General features: G+C 38.9%; 2 protein-coding genes across 23 annotated transcripts in view; one reads left to right on the top strand and one right to left on the bottom strand.

Annotated features, from left to right (window-relative positions):
• The window catches only part of MAP3K19 (mitogen-activated protein kinase kinase kinase 19), a 43473-nt gene extending 31763 nt beyond the window's left edge, over positions 1–11710 (top strand). Inside the window, 4 exon segments of the mRNA XM_082466158.1 lie at positions 726–875; positions 1599–2244; positions 2247–2295; positions 6698–11710. Coding sequence (XP_082322284.1) covers positions 726–875; positions 1599–2244; positions 2247–2295; positions 6698–6764 — 912 coding nt within the window. The 3' untranslated portion in view covers positions 6765–11710.
• A 1390-nt stretch (positions 11711–13100) lies between these two features.
• CCNT2 (cyclin T2) overlaps positions 13101–22915 on the bottom strand; it is a 48140-nt gene continuing 38325 nt past the window's right edge. For 20 of the 22 annotated variants that reach the window (XM_082465837.1, XM_082465848.1, XM_082465855.1 and 17 more), the window contains 3 exons: positions 22379–22542; positions 17432–17502; positions 13101–16928 (listed from right to left, as the gene is read on the bottom strand). In XM_082465837.1, the coding sequence (XP_082321963.1) occupies positions 15501–16928; positions 17432–17502; positions 22379–22542 (1663 nt within the window). In that variant the 3' untranslated portion in view covers positions 13101–15500. The remainder of the gene's footprint in view (positions 16929–17431; positions 17503–22378; positions 22543–22915) is intronic. The other 2 variants (XM_082465852.1, XM_082465853.1) reach the window with 1 other exon arrangement.

Here is a 22915-nt window from a genome sequence, read left to right as displayed (position 1 = left end):
TCCCGACTTCCAGGGGAAGGCCTTTCAAAGTTTACTGTGGATGCACATCTCTTGAGGGTCATGCTGAAATGTATACACTGATTTGGTATGTCTGAGGCCTGAGATTCTGAAAGTCTAACAAGCTCCCATGGGATATTGATACAGCTGGTCTGTAGGTTCTCCTTTGAGTAGCAAGGGTCTAGAGGACCATGGATCTTTAGTCTATTGCAGCTGGCCTTGACCATTAGACTTGCGTGTATGGCTGTGCATGGGTGAATGTATGTGCGTGTATGTGTAAGAGAGAGAGTATCTATCTGCATGTATATTTGTGTGTAAATGTGTATGTGTATGGAAGTGTAGGCATATATGCTTACATATGTGTACATTTGAGTATATGCGTACGTTGTGGAAATAGAACAAAGGTTGTTTATTCAGAGCTCACTATAGCAAAGGAGTCAACCACCATCACTTGTGTTTGGCCGAGACTCAAAAGCAGGCAAGGAGTAGGAAAGCTTTTTAGTGGAAAAAAGGCTTCAGGTGTGCCCTGATTGGAGGCTGTTGTCCTGGGGAAGCTGTAGGTGGGCTAACTAGAAGGGGCCTCCCACGTGATTGGTTAGGGGTGCATATTTGGCCTTCTCTGGTTGGTCCTAGGTTAGAAGAAAGGAAGACTTTACTCTCCACTCTTTCTCTCCGTCCCAAGGACTCAGAATGTAATGATGACTTTTCTTTTTGTCTCATCCTTCCAGAGATACAGTAATGGCTTTGGGATATATGACAAAGAGGAGAGATTTTTCAACTCACATGAAAAGAAGACATTTTCTGAAAACAGTTTAAAGTATGAAGAACCTATCCTGTGGACCAAGGGTGAGATCCTTGGGAAGGGAGCCTACGGCACAGTAAGTGAAACAGGAAACATATTGAAATAAAAAGTCTCCACTCCTCCACCCCTCTCTCTTCCCTAATCTTCCTGAGTGCCCTCCCCACCCTGCATACTCTTTTACTTAGAACTCTTTCAGTTGGAAGTAATAGGAAACCCAGCCTAAAGTGGCTTGAGGAAAAGGATGTCCACAGCTTTATGTAACTGAAGGATTTGGAGTAGGACTGGCTCTGGGCACAGCTGGTTTCAGGGGTCAAACAATGTCACTGGGGATCTGGTCTCTCTGTGTCTCCTTCTGGCTCTGGTTCTCAGGCTCCACGGGGTAGTACAATGGCCATTGTGTTTCAAGCCTCTAATTCTCTGAGGTCCAAGTCCTGGGGAAAAGAAGTCTCTTTGTTCACCCGTTCAAGTTATGTTACCAGAAGTTGGGAGAATCATTGCTGAGTGGCAAAAACAAAAGATGTTCCTTACATTTTGTGAATTGCATAAAAGACCATCTAAAGTCCCAGCACTTTAGATAGTATTTACACAGATTGGTAAAGAGAAGACTGAACCCAAGCCATTATGTACATTCACTATGCTACTTATCCCCATCTTGGCTCCACTGAAACATTCAATTTGCTTAAGTACTTTGCATTTAGGTAGGGATGTTTCAGCTTAGAGAAAGACAGGTGTTTGGGAGGCATTTTGTGAACAAGTGTCATCATTTACTTTTAATAATAAGGCATTGGTTTGCTTCTAGGTATATTGTGGTCTTACTTGCCAAGGACAGCTAATAGCTGTAAAACAGGTGGCTTTGGATACCTCTGATAAATTAACTACTGAAAACGAATATAGGAAACTGCAGGAAGAAGTAGATTTGCTCAAAGCACTGAAACATGTCAACACTGTGGCCTATCTGGGGACATGCTTGGAGGAGAACATTGTAAGCATTTTCATGGAGTTTGTTCCTGGTGGCTCAGTCTCTAGTATTATAAACCGTTTTGGGCCATTGCCTGAGATGGTGTTCTGTAAATATACAAAACAAATTCTGCAAGGTGTTGCTTATCTCCATGAGAACTGTGTGGTGCATCGAGATATCAAAGGAAAAAATATTATGCTTATGGCAACTGGAATAATAAAGCTGATTGACTTTGGCTGTGTCAAGCGTTTGGCCTGGGCTGGCTTAAATGGTACCCACAGTGACATGCTGAAGTCCATGCATGGGACTCCGTATTGGATGGCTCTGGAAGTCATCAATGAGTCTGGCTATGGACGGAAGTCAGACATCTGGAGCATTGGCTGCTCTGTGTTTGAGATGGCCACAGGGAAGCCCCCACTAGCTTCCACGGACAGGATGGCAGCCATGTTTTACATTGGCGCACACCGAGGGCTGATGCCTCCTTTACCAGACACTTTTTAGAAAACGCAGCAGACTTCATGCGTGTGTGCCTCACCAGGTAAGAAACTGAAAGCAGCAGGAGGATAAATCCCCAGAGATTCCAAGTAGCTGACGTTTCCCCTGCAATTTATGGCCCATTATGAGCTCTGCTTGGGTTATGAAATCAAGTAGGGAGTGATTTTGTGCTGAAAAGAATCATGATTGGCCACATTGGGTGATTGTGTTCCTTGTTGTACCAGGGTATGGGGGTAATGCTTCAAGTGGGAAGCGCCTCAATGAAATGTCTTATCAGGTCCAGACAATACTTCCTCAAATCAATGGGTGTGCAAAAATTGCTAAGGATCTACTTATTTACCAATGAGACATCTTCCCAGGGACTAGCCATGGTGAAATGACATCACCTATGCTTTAGCCTCCCTTCCCTCTCGGGGAACCAGTGTTCTCATTCCTTCCTAAAACCAGCTCTCAGGAGAGTATGTGAGAAATTCATTCGTATCAAGGGAATGATATGAACTGATTGATTGATGACTGACAGAGTTAATGTATTGTTTCCCTAGAAACACTTGCATTTAAAGTGAGAAGAAGCATTTTGAGCCAAAGGAACAAATCTCTAATTGGAGTGTTTCAAGCATCAAATGGGTAGTGTTTGGGGAAGCAGAAAAGCCCCAGAAGGTTGCCTGTTTTCTCCTGTCCTGAGGCTTCCTGGTACTTATGGAACAAAGTTCTGTGTAAAATGTTAGAACTGTAAGGGAGCTTAGAGATTACTCATTTCTGTGGTTTTCAAACTTTTCTTACCCAGGCACTCTCTGCTCATATGAAATCTTAATTCAAAGAAGAAAACGTAAAGGCAGAGAGATGGCTCTGGTTAAAGTGTGTATGTGTATATGCATGTATGCGTACGGTGGAGGAGACCTAAAGAGTAGGGTAGCGGTGCTCAAGCCTACCTACCTGGCCTCTACGATGATGTAGAATAGCCTAAAATCCACCCACCTAGTGAGGCTCAACACTTAGTTGCATGTGCAGAATGAGGAAGGCCTGAAACCCAAATGAAATTTCTTGCTTTTCAAGGAAGTATGCTTTCTCATTGCTAGATGAAAAATTCTAGTGCCGCAGCTTTCAGCAAACATATATGGCAACCTCCAGCTCCCTGAATGGGTTCATTTTACCTTCCTCAGTTAACCTCCAGAACCCACAGGCCTCCCTGTCTGCCGATGGGTGTGTCTGTTTTAGACTCTCTGTCTCCCTCTCCCAGCACGTGTGTGTACCAACCAGCATGTCCTGGTTGATTTCAGGGGATCACGTAGGCCAGGGCAGCAACGCATACTCCAGGGGTGCAGGTCTGGGCATCCCTACGTGCAGAGATGCCGTAACTGTTCCAGCATGGATTTTGCAGACAGAGCTCCAGGCACAGAGCTGCCCCCCAGCACCCCGCCCCCCCCAAAAAAAGCCTCACAGAAGGGACATAAAGGTATTAGGAATATCATATAGACCAGTACTAGTCTTGGAGATTGGTCTTAGCTCTTAAAAATACTGCAGTTGCTTTGTTCTGAACTGGACAATTATCTATTACTGATCCACAGAAAGTGCTTGCTATTCTCATTTTCTTTCTAGTTCTCATTACATACACACACACGCACACGCACACACGGCTTTAAAGAGAAAGGGTGGAATATTTTTTTCTGGCTCTCCTTTTGAACCATTGCTTCATAAACTAAGCAATACACAACTCACACCACTAATCATCAATTAACAGGGTTGTTGTGAAGGGTAAGGGAAATGGTGTATGTAAATTGCTTAGCACAGCTTGGGGTATGTAATTAGGGCTCAACAGTTAATAACTCTTCGGGAGAATACTAATACATCTTACCTAATGAGTGTCGTATTGCAAGCCTGCAATTCTGTGCCAGAGACCCTAAGGACTCTAGAATCTTGCCTGTTGTCTATGACAATAACTTCTTGGAGGTGTGGATAGTCATAAATAAAGGGGTAAGGCACTCTTAAAGATTCAGAAGTAGAGATGATCAGGTAAAAACCAGGAACAAGGACTGAACAGAAATCAATCTGGGGAAGCAGTAAGAAGCATGGCTGGGGGTACGCCTATGGGCAGGTCTCAGAAGTTCTGGGAAGTCAGGCCAAGGAGTTTAACTTTGTTGAGATAGGCAGTGACGAGCAGAGGACGGCAAAGGATTTGGGGTAGAGAATGCCATGAAGGAAAAGGTCTTTGGGGAGGCAGGTCAGACAGCAGATTCAGTAGAGGGACCTCGAATGGAGGCCATTCTGGAATCCAGAGTTTGGGTTTTGATGGTGATGGAAGCAGTGGGAGTGTAAAGAAGATTCCAAAATATCAATATTTCAGGGACTTCCCTGGTGGTCCAGTGGGTAAGACTCCACGTTCCCAATGCAGGGGGCCCGGGTTCGATCCCTCATCAGGGAACTAGATCCCACATGCATGCCGCAACTAAGAGTCCACATGCTGCAACTAAGACCTGGCGCATGTATTTTAAAAAATATATCAGTATTTCAGAGGAAGGTGAATCAGGACTTGGTGATAGAGGATGATAGGATCTCATGGTTTTGAACGTGGATAATGGAAGAAGTAATAGAAAGTTGTGAAAGAGGAACAGGGGAGGAAGTTGAAGGAAACATTTGAAGCTGTGGAATTGTTGCTCAGGAAAGCAGTGAACATTGGAAGTGCAGATTTGAAAATCATAAGGTTGGTAGCTATAATCATGAAAAAATTAGAGGGTTGAGGAAAATGTTTTTGAAAATGCTTATTGGAGAAGATAACAAAATATGCATAGAATTAAGTCCAGTACACAAGTGGAAGAAAGGGAAGGAGGGGAGCTGCCGCAGTGTGGGAGACGAACGAAGAGGACAGTTTCTCTTAAGACTAAGTAGAGACTGTTTCAGAGAGAAGGGGGTAGTGAATACTTCAAATGCTGCAGAGATGACAAGGAGGATGAGCTCATTAAATGTGGTAAAGAGAAGGTCATGGTTAGTTTTAAAAGAGCAATTTCTACAGAGAAGAGTAGACCAAATGGTAAGGATTCAGGTTAGCGAATGTTGAAAAAGAAATCTTTGGGTTTGGCCAACTTAGAGAAATTTGGCAGGAATAGAAGAAATAGGATGGCAGCTAGAAATGGTAGTCATTTAAGGATTTTTTGAAGAGAAAAGAGATTTCTGCATATTTTGAAGGCAGGAGAAAGAGCCTCCAGAAGGGGAGAGGTTTTTTTTACTTTAGAATGATTTTTGGTCACTTGCTTTTTAACGTATTTTATCTTTATTTCCATTTTTACCTGGGATGTTCTTGGTGGTCATCTGCTTCCAAAATGATCAAAATAGCCAGTTTAACGAAAAGAATGCCTTTGGAATAGGTCACTGCAGATAACCAGTGACTGGTTCATTAGTTCACTGACTAGTTCATTGGCAAAAGCTTTCTGATTTCTTGAGGGCCAATAAACCTAAGCCACAATAGTACTAATTAAGTAACTGTCTCCCTTCATGCTCATCCAAGAGTGCCCCAAATGGGATTATTCAAATTAATCACCAAAGCATATTTAAATGTCTACTTCTTAAAGATTTTTCAATCCTGGATACCTCTAAATTTAAAAAATAAATTTCATGCTAACTAAAAGTGCATTAAACTGTACATCTAAAAGCGTGAATTTTACTGTGTATAAATTATACCCCAAACAAACTGAGCGAAAGTACAATGGAAAAGGAGGGACTGGTTTTGAATCATAATAGGTACTAATTTTTGAATTATTAGTATGTGACACTGTTTCAAAGTTGTATATGCATTTTTAAAACTTTTCCCAATGGGGACTTCCCTGGTGGTCCAGTGGCTAAGACTCCTGGGGCCCGGGTTCGATCCCTGGTCAAGGAACTAGATCCCACATGCTGCAACTAAAAAAGATCCCTCATGCCGCAACTAAGACCCGGTGCAGCCAAAACATAAATAAATAAATATTTTTAAAAATTCATTATTAAAAAAAAATTCCCTGTATGAATTGGGATCGACATATACACACTACTATATATAAAATAGATAACTAATAAGGGCCTTCTGTATAGTACAGGGAACTCTTCTCAATACTCTGTAATGACCCACATGGGAAAAGAATTTTAAAAAGAGTGGATATATGAATATGTATAATTGATTCACTTTGCTGTACAGCAGAAACTAACACAACATTGTAAATCAACTATACGCCAATAAAAAATTTTAAAAACACTCTCCCAGTGAGTTAGGTGTTATTGTTATCCCCATTTTACCGATGAGGAACGAGTTGGAGTCCTTCACCTAAGATCACACAGTTAAAATCTGGAGTCTGGACTCAATCCAAATCTGTTTGACTGGCAGAGGTTGTACTTCCATTGTTAAAGTTGGCATTTTGAGTCAACTGAAGCAGGCACGTTACTGGGTGTTGCTTACTCTAATGTGTGTTTTCCCTTCTTAGGGACCAGCATGAACGACCTTCTGCTGTCCGGCTCCTGAAGCACTCCTTCTTGAGGAGAAGTCATTGAACACACCTCAGGACTTTCTTCCCAGCTCCACTACAGATTACTCCGTTACTGCTTCATTGCGGAAATGATGGTTAAGGGACCCTTGTTTTCCTACTGGAAAGTCAATCTAACCCAATTTAACCAGATCCCGCAGTGGCACTAACTGAAAAGTTTCAGTTACAGGTTAGCCTTCTCAAGCTTCAGGCACAATTACCCATATATATAAGAAAATTGTCTTAAAAGAGTTAACAACAGAAAACCTATTCCAGTGTTTATGGTTCTGATTATCCAGGAACTACAATCTCTCTTGCTTTATACGATATTTCCTTTTATTTCTGGCCTGTCAATTTTAATGTCATTAAATTGTAGAAACAAGAATAAAATGTATTTTCTTGCTTGATGGGTAAAGACACTTAATTCTTACAAAGGAGAGTAGAGGAAGGTGAGAAGGTAAAAGGAGTAGAAAGACACTAGATTCAGTTTACTTAGGCAGCAACCTTAACGCTGCAGACTATAGGGGCCTCAAAGTTAACAGGAAGAGCTAAGGGCCTTGGCCTTTCATTACCAGAGGGTCCCCTAACTCCTCAGAAGTCTGCACCTACAAGAAGTTGGGCTCTTCAAGGTGTTTCCATAAACCTCAGGCTGCCTTCTCTGTGATTGGTCGTATGTTTTGAGGTCTTCATGTATTTACAGAGTGAATTAGAAAATTACTGCATTGAGAACCAGCTAAACCTAAGCCAGCTGGTGGGATAAAAGCTCATTGATCTGTTAAGGGCAGAGTGGGTGAGCATATAAACTTTTCCAGGGCACTTTTGCTCACTTCACCTGAAGGAAGGACACCCCTGTTAAGGTCACTCTTCACTTTCATTCCCAGAACACTGGAAAACCTTGCAAAAATGAAAAAGGACAATTTGTCAGAATTATTACAAGGTCTTAAGTTGGTGGACTGAGCATTTTTGGTAAGGTTTCGGTTGCTGTGACTCCATTCATCTACTAAATTTCACTGACACCTGTTGTCTTAAGCTAGGTCTACAGATTTTTTTTTTACTAGCTACTATCATTTGAAGATGGCACAACTACAAACTAACTTTAGGTGAATTCCAACACCAGTTGTCTGTCAGACTTTGTCAGAATCAAGCTGCTATTTCAGAAGTTTTTGAAATAAATGTGAAATGCAGTCCAGCTGAGATAAAAGCTTTTACTTTGGCCGACATGTTTAGAAGGGTCTTTGCGGGTGTACCTTCCTTCTCTCTCTCCAGTTTGCAGAGTTCTTCCCTTATATTTGATTAAAAATTAAAGGGATATGTCCCTTATTTTACTTACTTGTATATCAACATAACACCATTTTAAGTAGGGTTTAATTTTTTAATCTTAGTAGGAATTTCAGCATTCTTTAAAATCTGAATGATTATATCTGACTTCGGAGCAGTTACCTATTTACATTCAACCCTATTAAACCCTATGAGGCAAGGGCAGGGACTAAGACACGTTTATACTGTGTATACAGATCACAGTAACGGACACATGAAGTTGCTGTCAACAAACCTACCCCTCTTCTACTGATATAGAAAAATACTGAACACTAATTTCACAGAACCTTCAAAACCTGTTTTTAATAGGCAAGCCTTGATGTTAAGAGCTTTCTGTTGTTCTGTCATTCACTGTGTTTATCATTGCCCAGGTTGCTGTCTTTATATCTTCCTTTAGGAGGCAGAGGTCCTAAAAGGACACTGAGAGGGAACAAAGGTGTGGGCTGGGGGGGCTAGCATTCGTTGCGCTCTTAACGGAGAAAGGCACATCATTTAACTCTGCCTGTTGCTGGGGTCGGTAGTGGTCTCGTTCTATTAATGAACAATAAGGCTCAGAGCTACTTAACTTTCTCAAGGTCAAGTTGGGATGGCCACCCAGATTTGTCTGACTTTAGAGCCTTCTCCCTGCTGCCTCCCAGATTTGTAGTTTATAAATGAAATCAGTTACAGTTTTTTAAGTTTTACGCAAACAGAACTCCATAGCTGCCGATAAACAACTTCACCAGCCCAGTGATTTTGATGACTTTAACGGTGTCAAAGCTTTTCCTTTTTCACTCAGCAGCAACACTGCCTTCCCTTCTATGACTATCTTCCCTTCTCACCATGAACACCACCCCGGTTTTCAATCACATTCAGAAGCGCATTTCATTACATACTGAACGGGTCTCAAGCTCAACCAAAGTAAATTTAACTCCCCAAGTAAAATCCTGAAAGTAATGCCAGCTCTATAGCATCTCCTTAACTTTAACCTACTTTAGCCCACTGGACGTTTCTCAGTGTCTGAATGAGAGTTGCCGTTGTGGAAAAGAGCGAGCTCCGGATTATGGGGTTGGGGAGTGTACAGGATTCCACTTACTTGCTTTACCCACTCTCTCCTGCTTGACGACAGCAGTCCTGGGCCTTTAGTGTACTGAGTAGCTCCAAGATAAAAACTCACTTAATCTGCTCAATGGGCATCAAAAGCCTCCATTACGTACCAGGCCATCTTTATTCCTCACACTTGCTGTACTTGCAAGTATTCAGTTTAAGGCAGCTATATAATAAAGCAACTTGCATTTAAAAAAAGCTTTCGACTTGAAAGTACTGGCTGTAGGCAGTCTGCATTTTCATGGAACAACGTTAACAAGAAGAGTTGTTGTGTATGGCACTGTGCTGTGAAAAGCTGAGATAGCAAACAGTCCTGAGGAAAGGCTGTAGCACTTTGTCTCATTGCTGACTTCTCAGACTTGTGAAAAATCATGGCTGAATTTGTCTCTAAAGCACTTGCTCCTATGGATTATGACTTGAAAGACCAAAGAAAACTGATCTTGGGTATATGCCCGGACATTTCTAAGGTCTCAATAAGCCGGTTAATTTCATAGCAGTATGATTAAAAACCCTCATTTAGTGAAGCCCTATATTGCTTTGGAAAGGGGTGTTGGGGGGAGGGAACAGGCAGGTCACAATACTAGAGCTAAAACAAAAACGTACAATTTTTTCCGTTATATTAAATACAGCAGGGGGTGAAAGTGAAGAAACAATGAAGTAGGGTGAATTAGTAAATGGGATTACTAACTTTGGTTAAAGGGAATGACCAACTTTGTGATGTTCCTAAATAAAGCTCATGTAATTTATTACATGAAAAAAAAAAAAAAAAAAAAGGATGCCCTTACTGCTGTTATCAACATAAAATGAAGACAAATCTTTTAATGTGATTTCAAAACATTTATTTTATATTTAGGCTTAAAATTCATGTTAGAGGAAGTAACTTGTCTATCTTAGTTCTATTTTATGAAAGCCATTGCAAGGCTTCCATTTTCTTTCTCAAGTGTGAGGTGCAGGAAAATCGGTGAGGGAGGGAAGGGGGTTGGAAAGAGCAGCAATATTAAAGCAGTTTATGATTAAATTTCTCACGAAAAATTCCTCTTGCAGATAATTGCAATTACTCTCTGCTTTTTGTGAAGGTGATGCAAGAGGGTACACAAGAAAATCCCAAAGTATGAATCAGAATGAACAACTTAAATTCTGGAAACGCTCCACATGCGGTGTTTAATACACACTCAAGTCTACTGCACCTGGATTGGGCCTTCACCACTCTCCCCAATACCCAAAACACGCTTCTATTAGGATTCTTTTCAATGCCATCTATTCCATTTATTCCCTGATCACCCAAGCCTTAAACCTCACAACCCAATGAACAGGTACTATTACTGACGTTTTGTAGATTAGGAAATCAAGGCACAAAGTAATTTACCCAAGGACATCAGCTACTAAGTGATGGGGCTGAGAACGGGGTATGGACAATCTGATCTCAGCGGTCATACTGCTTGATGATATACGAAGTCACTCAAATAAAGAGTAACTTTTATATTAGAGACCTTATTTCCCACATCTCCCAGGGACTGAAAGTTATTTCTGATTCACATTAACAAGACATGTTAGAGCCTTGGATTTATGTAGTCAATAAACAAACTTTATTAATTATTCCTTGTAATAGATACTGAGCTGAAACACAAACTCCTGTTTTAGATTTTCTATCAGCAAACATCCTGTTCAATAATAGTCCTTGGGGGTTTTGAGTACATTCACAAAATGAGATCCCAATTATTGCTGACAACAAATGAGCATATGTGAAGTTTTTCAAAGTAAGGAAGCTGCTTGAAAAACACAACTTAAAAAAAAAAAAGAATGTACTCATTACTTAACAATAGGCAAATAAAGTTAAACCAACCACTAAACAGGTTTTAAGTGAGGCTTCTTCTCAGAACTTGGAAATAAAGGAAATTAGCCCTCAGAATTTACTTTTGAGATTAATGGATCACAGCGAACAGGTTAAGTCACTTTTACGACGCCAGAATTACTCCTAGCCACACAGCCTTCCATGTATCTTGCTTATCTAGCTACCTTAAGAAACTTCCGGCAGAATACATACTAGTAAGTTAACAGGAACAGAGGAGTCACAGAAGCAAAAGCTGGCTGTGCCCAAATTAACATTGTGGAGTAACAAATGGATGCACAGTGTCAGACCTAAAACCCTCAGAGCATCCCAGATCCACTGGCAAGATCATCTCTACTGTGATGACAGATGTTTCAGAGGCAAACTTCTCTTACAAAACAAGCAAACTTCTGATTATTTGGCTTACATTTGTCCGCTTACAGCAATCAAATTTCAGATATTAATACAGCTGTGAATTCTCAAATTAACACAATAGTACCATAACTTGGGACCCTAGCAGGGTAGGAACAGAATGTGCTACTTTTCCAATGCAAAAACCCCTAAATCAGCCTATCATAAACAAACTGGTACATGAGATTAGCATGTGTCACCAAGTTTCTCTCATGTGTGGGGTTTATTAATCCTTCATCTGGGTAAATGTGGTTAATGAATCCTACTGCATCCCAAGAAAGCACAGACTGCTGAATCAAGAATTCTCCATAACCAAAGCTCTCATTTTTCTTTGCAAAGACATCTTAAAAATCACCTAGCTATTTAAGCACAGTAGTAAGTGAGAAACAACTGCTTTTTTATTTAGATAAAATTTGGGAACGGTGAAATATCTTGACAGTAGAACTGTCTCCCTTTAGAGATATTACCATGTTTTTAAAAATCCTTATTTATTTCCATAGTAAACGCAAAACCTAAAATATCTAATCAACCAAGGGTACTTTGAGAGTACATAATAGTCATGCATATGTAAGCAGTGGTTTATTTCTAAGATTAGTTAAGGAATAAAAATCAGTGACTTAAATTCTCAAATATAACCAAAAAATGTGCTTAAAATGTTTTAAGGCAAGACATTTGGTAACTAACAAACACATTTCAAATTTGGTTATCTGAAATAGTCATTTCCTTTAAACTATCTGAAACTAGTCATTTCTTTAGTTCAAAGAGGATAGGCCAGAAAAGTAACGTATCCTACATAATTATAATCTGTTCGCACAAAGTAGTGTAAGCACCCCTTATGACATTCTGCATGAAACCATGTATCATGGTAGAAATTTTCTCTTGACGCTTAAGAACTCTAACAAGATCGAATCTGCATACACAGACGAAGATCAAGATGCACTTGTAACTGTTTTCAAAGATAAACCTTGGGGTGACTACACAACTTTTCAGTATTTAAATACCTGCAACAAGAAATGAACCTCAGGGTTAAAGAAGAAAAAGGAACTAGGACATTTTGCAAGGTCTCACCACTCAAGGATATTACCATCAGTTTATTTGGTAAAGTAAGCCTCTGAGAATGTTTCTGTGAAAAAACCACTCCTTTGCTTTGGTTCTAAAAATATTGTATTTTAAAATAGCTAAGGCAAATATTTAGGGGGCACAGCTCAATATTGAAAAATTAGTTGAAAGAGGTAGAAGTAAAGCCTTTCTATGTAATGTGCTTCTGCATAAAGGTAACATATCTATGATCTTTGATCTAGGGAAAACACAACTAAAAAATGAATCACTCTTTTATAGGACGTTTAAAGATAATGCTTTTTAATAGTTCAAATATTTTTAAAAATCTCATCAAAAATGTATCACCTTAACAGTACTTTGCACATGTGGAATTTCATACCTAAATTTGATACTATTTTGGTTTATTTATGGCTACTTACAAGAAGACTCAGTAATAATGTCCATTCATTGGAGTCTTTTTCTTTGGTTGAGCCTATTGGGACCAGGCTGATGAACTACTTTATGCAAATGAGATGGTTAAATTCATGGCAATATGAATTATAAGGGTTCTCATTTAATGGAAACGAAACCTAGAAGAAATTCCATATTTTATCCCCATTGTGGTTTACAGAAGCTAGTATCCTGTTCAGAGGTTGAAGAGTTTGAATAGCTCACACAATCCTGTAAAAATTACAACTGGCTGCCCTTTAATAAATAAAGTCATTGTAAAGAATTACATTTACAGAGTGAAAAGTGAATACATAGCATTTCAAATTCAATTTTGGAAGTACTAATAAGTACTGACCCATAACAATATACACTAGCTACCTTTTTAACTGTCCATCATTAGCACCAATAAAGATTCAACAAAATTACCTTTATTCTCACATCTCAAAACAATTCTGCAAATTCTTAGTGAAGTATAGTCACAGACCTTAAATATTCACATTGTTTTCTATGTCATACTGAAAATAAGTTCACTACTTTTCTGCATATTCTTTACAAAATCTTATTAAAATTCCTGGTATTATCAACCCAATTATACAGTAGCACAACCACCCTACGTCGTTTCACATGATAGCTCCTTAGAGGTTTCACATCTAAATTACCAAGAACAAAACCCTTCCCTCCCTCATCTTGCACTCATCTTAATTCTATACTAGTCCTTGGATTATGTACCACTGTAAAAGTATAACTGTATCAAAATTACCATGTTTATGGATACAATAATATGCCATACAGAGTAACAAAGTTACATGTGATGACAAAGATTACTAAAGTTATGCCAGACAAGAACAAAGTCAGGACATGCTAGCTAGGCAAAGTCCCTAGAAAGAGGATCCTAGTATCCTAAGTTCAAATAACATTGACCAAATAATGAACAATTATCTTAAAAAAAAAAATTATAAAGCTACTGGCAGATCAGGTAATTGCTAAATAAGAGTAGAGCACGAGATTAAACTCTCTAATATTTACAACTGCAACATACTTGAGTAAAATTACAATTGTGCACGTATCAGTGGCTTTGTAACAAAAATAATTCATATACATAGAGGAAAAATTAAGACAGTTTTCAATTCAACAGAAGTTGAATTCAACCTATCTCAAAGATACTCAACAGCCCAAAGATTTACCACAGAATTGAAGATTAGCTGATAAACCAGAGCCATGTTACCGGCATTTAAGACAAATTTTAAACAAGTTAAAGTCTATCATTTGTTCCGAAGTCAGAAGACTGTGCAAACTTGACTTCAACAGGAATATACTGAGATGTGCAAACAAATGTAAAACCTCCACTAGCTGTTTACCTGGAGGCTTACCTTTTTTTTTTCTCAGTGAGCTTCCTGTTAACAACCATAAGCTATAAATATAGGTACAATGCACAGTCAATGATCTTTTTGTTTTATTTATTGTTAGAATATAAAAGAACTGAAGAGCAATAAGTTTAATTTTATTTTTATACGGAAGACTGCATTTACCTGAAAAAGAAATACGGCATCACACACAAACGCGCTTCAGGGGAGAAGTATGTTTCAGAACACGGTGTCCTTCTGAACGCTGAAGGACAAGCGATTCCTGTTTACTGTTCAGATACGTAGTGTTCAAGTTCTCTATTTAAGAAAAAGACTTACTAATTCTTCACTAATGTAAGTTTTTGTGAATTTAGTTTTCAAATCACAGTCATCTACATAACCATTATTAACAGCTCTGTGTTTATAGTACTGCAACAAGCCAACAAACACTTAAATGCACTTCACATCAAGAGTATGTAAACTTTATTTTTTCCTCTTCAAGCCTTCAGAAAATTAGGGGCTATTTCAGCAGCCAATCTGGTCAGAACCTCTGAAGGCAGAATCAGTGCCTCACAGTGTAAATGACCATCTGTGGCACCGCATACCCATCTGGTAGTGAAGTGTCCCCCTTCAGTGGCTTCCAGTAAGGCCTAGAGTTTAAGGTTAACATGAAAAAGTGCCACCTTTGTTTTAGATTAGTGATGGACTCTGACAAGATAAAATAAAGTTATTCTGTATATTGTTATACTTACAAGCAGCTCCAATCCTGAGTATTTATGGTAATATCTAAACATACAAAAATGTATGTACATTTTTCTCCACTTTCTTGTAAACAGTTGTCAGTATACTGTTTTATCCCTTTATCATTGAAACATGCAAATCATACATACGAGTATAAATACACAAAAGAAAACAATTTACACTCATTCAAAAGCCAAGCAACAACAAAAAATAGCTACAGTATTCAAATTATAAATAAACAAATGCTTGAGGCATGTTATATTCCTAGAAGCAGCCAGCCATTCACCCTAATGTTCTTAGCTGCAATTGTAGAAATACTGAGTTTTGCACCTTCCATGCTTTTACAGTATTTATAACACTATCATATGTGGAGATAAAGACTTGTTTACTATAATCTCTTCTTTTCAGAATGAAGAATAAAGCAGCACTTACAAATATTGAAGCAGTGGCAGTAACAGCAGGTGTTACCACTGCTAGATCAGGAGGAAGTTTTCCATTCTAACAATTTTTAAATTAAAAAAGGAAAGGAAAAGTGGACCTAAACAAGTGATCACATGTTCATTCCTTGGGCACTTAGCAGCGAGTCCAGCATGTCGAATGTGTCTTTGTAGTCCATATGCTGGCTGTGTGCACTGAACTCGTGATTGACCTCAGGACCGTTGGTCTCCACTGGCTTCTTGTCCAGTTTCACGAGGGTGCTGAGATGTCCGTAGCCCACCTGGTATGTGACAGGGGGAGGAGGGGGTAAGGGATGGTTAAAAACAGAGTTGTGAGAGGATACATACTGCTTAACAGAGGAGGAAGAACTAGATGAACTACCTGAACTTTTGGAACTTTTGCTCATTTTGGAGTGATGGTTGTGAGAGGCATCACTGATATGCAGCTTCTTTCTTGAAGAGCTGGAACTAGAGGAAATGCCATCACTGCTCAGGCCAACAGGACTCCTCAGCACAGGGGGTGGTACCCCCTCGGCACTGTGCTTGCTGCCACCACTGCCGCTGCCGCCGTGCGAGTGGGAGTACTTGTGACCGCCGGGGTGGTGGCGGCTGGCAGGGTGTTCCTTGTGCTTCTCCTTGTGGTCCCTGCTAACATGCGGGCTTGAATGCTTGCTCTTCCCACTGCCTTCATCAGAAGAGCTGTGTCTTTCTGAGGAAGAAACTTTTATCTTCATTTTCAGTTCTTCTTTACTGACACTTTTATCAGTGGGTGGTATTGGAATCCGTAATTTCAGCGATCCACTCTTTTCCTTCTTATCTGCCATATATTTGTCAGGTTTTTCAGCATTTGCAATGGGAATTTTCATTTTAATGGGAGAGGTTACAGAACTGCTGCTGGCTGCCTGGGACTGTACATGTTTGTGTTGCTGTTCTACCTGGGCAGCTATATAATGATCCCTTGCATCCAGATCAAGGGTTTCTAGCTTACGTTTTTCTCTATATTTATCTAAAGACATTTTCTGAGGAATTACTCCAGGAGTAGCAGAAATTGGCCCATGGTGTTTACTGCTTCCTGCTTTATGAGTATAATCTTGCTTAATAGAAGAATGGTCAGAAATTTTGTCAGGTCTGTGATGTAATCCTGAATGCAGTGATACAGAAGGTCCCTGCTGGAAGTTGATGCTGTACTGGCTACCAGACAAAGATGTCTCCTGCTTCTGTGAATACATCTGTTCTGTCCTTGCCGACTCTTGATGCTGAGGCCATTCTTGGTGTGATGACAAACCGTATGAGGTACTTGGCATTCCTGTTGCTAGCACTGACAAATTATCAGACGCATGGCTGTCTTGAACAGAAATATTTCCTGAATTTAGAGGTACTGGTGCAGGGAATGTTGATGTGGATGGTTTCTGAAAACTTGGGTTGGTAGGCACACCAGTAACACTATCTACTAAAATGGAATTCTGGACCAAAGATGAACCAAGAAGTGGTGTTTCTGATACTTGTCCATCTACTTTTGGTTTCTTAGCCGCCTGATTAGCCTATTTAAATAAAACACAGAAGAAGCAATGACAGCAAAGGAATTTAATACAAATTTCTTTGCTTATAAAAATTCTATATTAAATACATGGAAATAAAATCACCTGGGGTTTCACTTTATGTTGCCAGTAAATACATATCTTATTTAGAGGCATAAAAAGGATATAAATAGTTGAAAGCACTGGTTTTAAATTAGATGCAGACTAAATCCTAGCCCAGCATTTGGGAAAGGAATTTAACTCGTCTAAGCTTTAATTTTCCTGTTTGTAAAGTGAGGAGACTATTTCCACGGTAATCACTATGAGAATTAAATAAGGAATTTATAAAGTATTAATAGCAAAGTCTACTGGGCACCATAGTTGAATAAATTATGAGTGTATGTAGCTTACGATACACTGTAATTACTTACAAATACTGGAAATAAGAATATTTAACCACAAAAATTCAAACGGATTAGCTATGTAGTTAACAAATTGATGTTCTAAAAACCCGCCAATTCTCTTACCCTCCAGTTTCGAATCCTCTTCAACCTACTAGGCGTTTTCTCCAATATTTGTAGAAACTCATGTGTTAGCTCTAAAGATAAAATTCAAATTTAAAACTTAGAAGGTGCCTTTAGATTTAGAATTCTCTCAAGTGGGCAATATTAGAAAGAAAGCTGAAGAGTTCATCTACTTCACTATCACCCTCCTAATTCAACCATCAGCACATACAGAAGTAGACACAGCTCTGAACTGGTATTTTCAAAGATGAATCTTAAAAAAACTTGTTTTAATTAAACAAAACAAAACAAAACAAAACAAAACACTCCTCCCACACCCCCTTGGTTTTACATGCTTACTTAGAATCTCTGGAAAATTTAGTCACGTTTAAAAAATTCCTTCCAAATGGAAAATCTCTATTAGGCAAACATCATAGTAATAATTGTGATGGGCAAGATCCATCAGTAGATTCTTTAAAATCAGTGGGCAAAAGTTTAAGGAAAAAGAGAATATTTGTATAATCCCAACATACTGTCCTCAAGATATTTATTAATTATAAAGAGAAAATTAGTAACTTTGTGACCTTAACCAAGTGATCATGATTATCATTACCAGCAATACGACATATCAACATGATACCCCATGATAAAATGCACAGTAGGATACAACCCACTTCTGTGGTATTCTTGCCAAAAACGCGTAACTTCACTCTAATAGTGGGAAAACATCAGACAAACTCCAATTGAGGAACATTTTATAAAGTAACTGACCATTCTTCTTCAAAGTGTCAAGGACATGAAAGAAAAGGAAAGATTGAAAAACTATCACAGATTGGAAGAGATTAAAGGGGCATGCCAACTAAATGGAACATGGGATTCTAGAATAAAAAAACTGGGGAAATTTGAGTAAAATCTGTAGTTAATAGTATTATACCAATGTTAACTTCTTGGTTTTGATAATCATGTTATTATTATAGAAGATGTTAACATTAGAGAAACTGGGTGCAGGGTATAATAGTACAGAATCTGTACTATTTCACAATTTCTTTAGATTTAAAACCATTTCAAAGTTAAATGAAAAAAATTCCTTTTCCTATACCCATAACTTCCTAGCAATCAACACTAGTAACATTATCAGTAAATCACCCTGGTCATATTTTTACAATTTTTTCCCTAAAATTTAGGATTACAATGAGATGACCCACTTTTCCAAAATGGTGTGGTTATATGATGAATTATAGTTTTTGACTCCAAAATAGTGTCATTAATAGTTATTGGCCACTCTCAATACAAATAATAATATTAGTCAAACGAATTACAATGTCACGTAATATTATTATTATTATTATTATTATTATTATTTTTTTTTTTTCCCAATAGAAATGGCTTCAGAACTGCTCCCAGTTTTATTAGGGTGTGTCGAACTGACATTTGGTGGTGATTGTGTGTTTTTTTTAAAAAAATTAATTAATTAATTAATTTTTGGCTGTGTTGGTTCTTCGTTCCTGTGCTAGGGCTTTCTCTAGTTGCGGCGAGCGGGGGCCACTCTTCATCGCGGTGCGTGGGCCTCTCACTGTCGCGGCCTCTCTCGTTGCGGAGCACAGGCTCCAGACGCACAGGCTCAGTAATTGTGGCTCACGGGCCTAGCCGCTCCGCGGCATGTGGGATCCTCCTCCCAGAACAGGGCTCGAACCCGTGTCCCCTGCATTGGCAGGCAGACTCTCAACCACTGCGCCACCAGGGAAGCCCACGTAATATTATTAATGCCAATTTAATAGAGACTAGATTCATGCAAAAACTCGGCACCATTATATGCTCACAAGCTGTGACAACTAATTCCTGCTAAAGTCTCAGGAGCTTTTCGATTCAGTCTGGATGAAAACAATCTAATGTCTGTACTACCATTTCTTCATCTGAAAAAAAAAAGACCACTTTTCTACTTGGACACAGCAGTAAATCTAGCAGACACATGCCTTTGGGTCCAAAATTAACAATAAATTGTTTTGACTCAATTTCAGAAAAAATTCAAGTTATAAAAAACACATGAGGGTTTGTTATTAATCATTAAAAAAAACGAAACAACCAAGCCCTGACCCCCGCCTCCCCCGCCAAACCCTGTTACAGGTAGGCCAAATACAAGCCAACGTTGTTCTGGGGACAGTCATTAAATGAATTATTTCAGTAAACACTGATGCTTCAGACACCATGATAAAATTCAGATACTCTTAATATCTTATACTTTGTTACTTTACTTTTACGGGATCACAATGTGATCCCATAAAAATGTGAGAAAAGGCTGCTACATAATACACTGAAATTTTCAATGTGTTAAGTGTCCAAGATTCCTATTCAGTGGTTCTCCAAATGAATAATGTACTTGAGCCTTTTCAGAATAGAAGCAAAGGGATATTTAGGTGCCTCCTGTTGTGTCAAAAAAAGACTTCACCTATTGATACAATTTAAGAGCAGGATAAAAGGCAGATTACTCGCTTTTTGTGAGCTTTATTTTAGCACCATATATACAAACTATTTTTATTAAGTTTATGCCTATTTTATCTTATCTATTGACTGCTAAAATAAGACGGTGGCATAGGTAACCTAATTTCAAGTCACAGATGGGAAAAAAAAAAGCCCCCACTAGTTTTTTATTTTTAATTTTTATTATTATTTAAAAAATTTTTTTACTGGAGTATAGTTGCTTTACAATGTTTTTTTTTGCCCACACCTTGCAGCACGCAGAACTTCCCCAACTAGGGATCGAACCCGCATCCCCTGCAATGGAAGCGTGGAGCCCTAACCACTGGACCTCCAGGGAAGCACCACCCCCCACTAGTTTTTAGAAGATGTTATTTCAACTCACTGAAGATTTCCTACCACTCTGAATAACCTTTAAAAAAACCTCTGGCAATGTAAGGAAAAGAGGATAATCATGCGGCAGTAATAACAGCATGAGGTATATAATCCAGGAGAAATTTTTCAGGGAGGAAAAAAAAAAACCAACAAAATCAAGAGACCTAACAAAGAGCATATTTTACCACAAGGGTAGGCAAACTATCACCAGTGGGCCAAATATGACCTGCATCCTGTTTTTGTAAATAAAAGTTTTACTGGAACACAGCCACTCATTTTACAGGCTGCGTATGGCTGCTTTCCAGCTGCGGTGGCAGAGTTGTCTAGGTGCATAGATAGTATAGCCCACAAACCCTAAAATAGTTACTATCTGGCCCTTCACAGAAAAGGGAGCAGACCCTTAAAGAAATTTCTGTCTTAAAGAAGCATCTAAGATATTAATGGAAAACCACATTCCAAAGCCATAGGGGTCTCTCACTTTATATAACGGAAGTCATGTAAATCCAGTTTTCAAATTAGCTTCAATTTTGTAAAGGAAATCAGGGAAAGCCCACAAAAAGAAGCAGAAAACCTAACATACCAGTTTAGATTTATGTATATATTAGGTAAGAAATGTTATCTATCTTCTTTCTGAAATCTAGAGTGCCTGGTTAAAATGTCTTAATCCCCAAGAATCCCCTGCCTCTGGCCTGCTTATTTCTCTACCACAAAAACGTCCTATCAGGAGACCTCCAAATTCCAGGTCCATAATGTACAGAACTTACACTCCCAATCTTTCCTTGTCAACTCATACGTATTAATGCAAGACAACGACACACTTTACCATCAGTGGAACAGAGCAAGGAATATTACCATGAAAATACCTTTAGCTCACTGCTTCACATCTTCTACAGTAAGTTAATACCTGACTTTATGTTTATACATTTTAAACTCAACAAAATTAGTTTACTTTTTTATTTATTTTTAAAAATTTATTTATTTTATTTATTTTTGGCTGCATCAGGTCTTCGTTGCTGTGCACAGGCAGCTTTCTCTAAGTTGTGGCGAGTGGGGGTTACTCTTCGTTGCGGTGCGCGGGCTTCTCATTGCAGTGGCTTCTCTTGTTGCGGAGTAGGGGCTCTAGGAGCGTGGGCTTCAGTAGTTGCGGCACACGGGCTCAGTAGTTGTGGCGCACGGGCTTAGCTGCTCAACCGCATGTGGGATCTTCCCGGACCAGGGATTGAACCCGTGTCCCCTGCATTGGCAGGCGGATTCTCAACCACTGCGCCACCAGGGAAGCCCAAAATTAGCGTACTTTAAATTAGGTATTCTTGTATTATCAACCTGTAGTACTATAAATCATATTTCTTTGAAAAGTCCTGAAAGGGCTTTAGATATTGAGTGGTGGTTAATATATGCTCATTTTTTTTCCCCTTTTAGGCTAATGAATCCTTATTTTCATCCTGTTCATTTGATCATGTAACTATACTTTTCTCTTTTTAAATAAATTTATTTATTTATTTTTGGCTGTGTTGGGTCTTCATTGTTGTGCGTGGGCTTTCTCTAGTTACGGCAAGCGGGGGCTACTCTTCGTTGCAGTGCGCGGGCTTCTCATTGCGGTGGCTTCTCTTGTTGCGGAGCACGGGCTCTAGGCACGCGGGCTTCAGTAGTTCAGTAGTTGTGGCTCGTGGGTGCTGGAGCACAGGCTCAGTAGTTGTGGTGCACGGGCTTAGCTGCTCCGCGGCATGTGGGATCTTCCCGGACCAGGGCTCGAACCAGCGTCCCCTGCATTGGCAGGTGGGTTCTTAACCACTGTGCCACCAGGGAAGCCCTGATCATGTAACTATATTTTAAATTGTACTGCCAAATAGTTAAAATGGAATTACGTCTTTAAAGAGTCTTTATCTTTTCAAAATAGATGAAATGATGTCTGGGATTGGCATCAAAATAACTATGGGGGAAGGAGGATGTTGGATTGGCCAGAACTGATAACTTCAATTGAGCATGAGTATATGGGGACTGAGTATTTTTTCAAACCTATACAAAAGTATTTCAAACCTATACAAAAGTAGATAGAAGTTTTAATCCATAATAAAAAGAAAAAATTTTAATGTAACAAAAAGCTTTATTTTCTCTACTTACCATCTAGTAATTCCAGAGTAACTGTAGGATCCACATATTCCCACCAATGTTTTCCATCAGTTGACACGGGAATCTCCCAATTGGACCATTTGCAAGCCAAATGAATGCATACACATGCTATCACTGTTGGTTTATACTGAAGACAGAAGGTTGTAAGATGCAGACTGTTGTGGAGCAGGTTTGAAACGAAGAGTCATAGAAATTCAGATATGTAAAACAAAGAAAAACATTTACCAATAAGATTAGAGCAAAAACAAAATTATAAAGGTTTTCTTTTTCAAGTCTAGAGTATAAAACCTTATTTTATTAAATTAAAAGTTAACATTATAACACTTTTTATGACTATGGTAAAAAATTTGAACACTAAAAAACCTATATAGATTATGAACATTTTCACACTCTTACTTCCTAGAGTACATTAGTATTTTATTAATACTACTAATATATTAATATTTCTAAATTTTTTTTTACATCTAAATTAAAAGTATTTTTACCTCTCTATAAAAGGAGAGGAAGACAGTATATTTCAACTAATTA

The sequence above is a fragment of the Balaenoptera physalus genome (genome assembly GCF_965194825.1).
Source record: "Balaenoptera physalus genome assembly, chromosome: 6".
NCBI classification, from domain to species: domain Eukaryota; kingdom Metazoa; phylum Chordata; class Mammalia; order Artiodactyla; family Balaenopteridae; genus Balaenoptera; species Balaenoptera physalus.
Note: the sequence above shows the minus strand (reverse complement) of the source record. Positions and strands in the feature narration are given on the sequence as shown.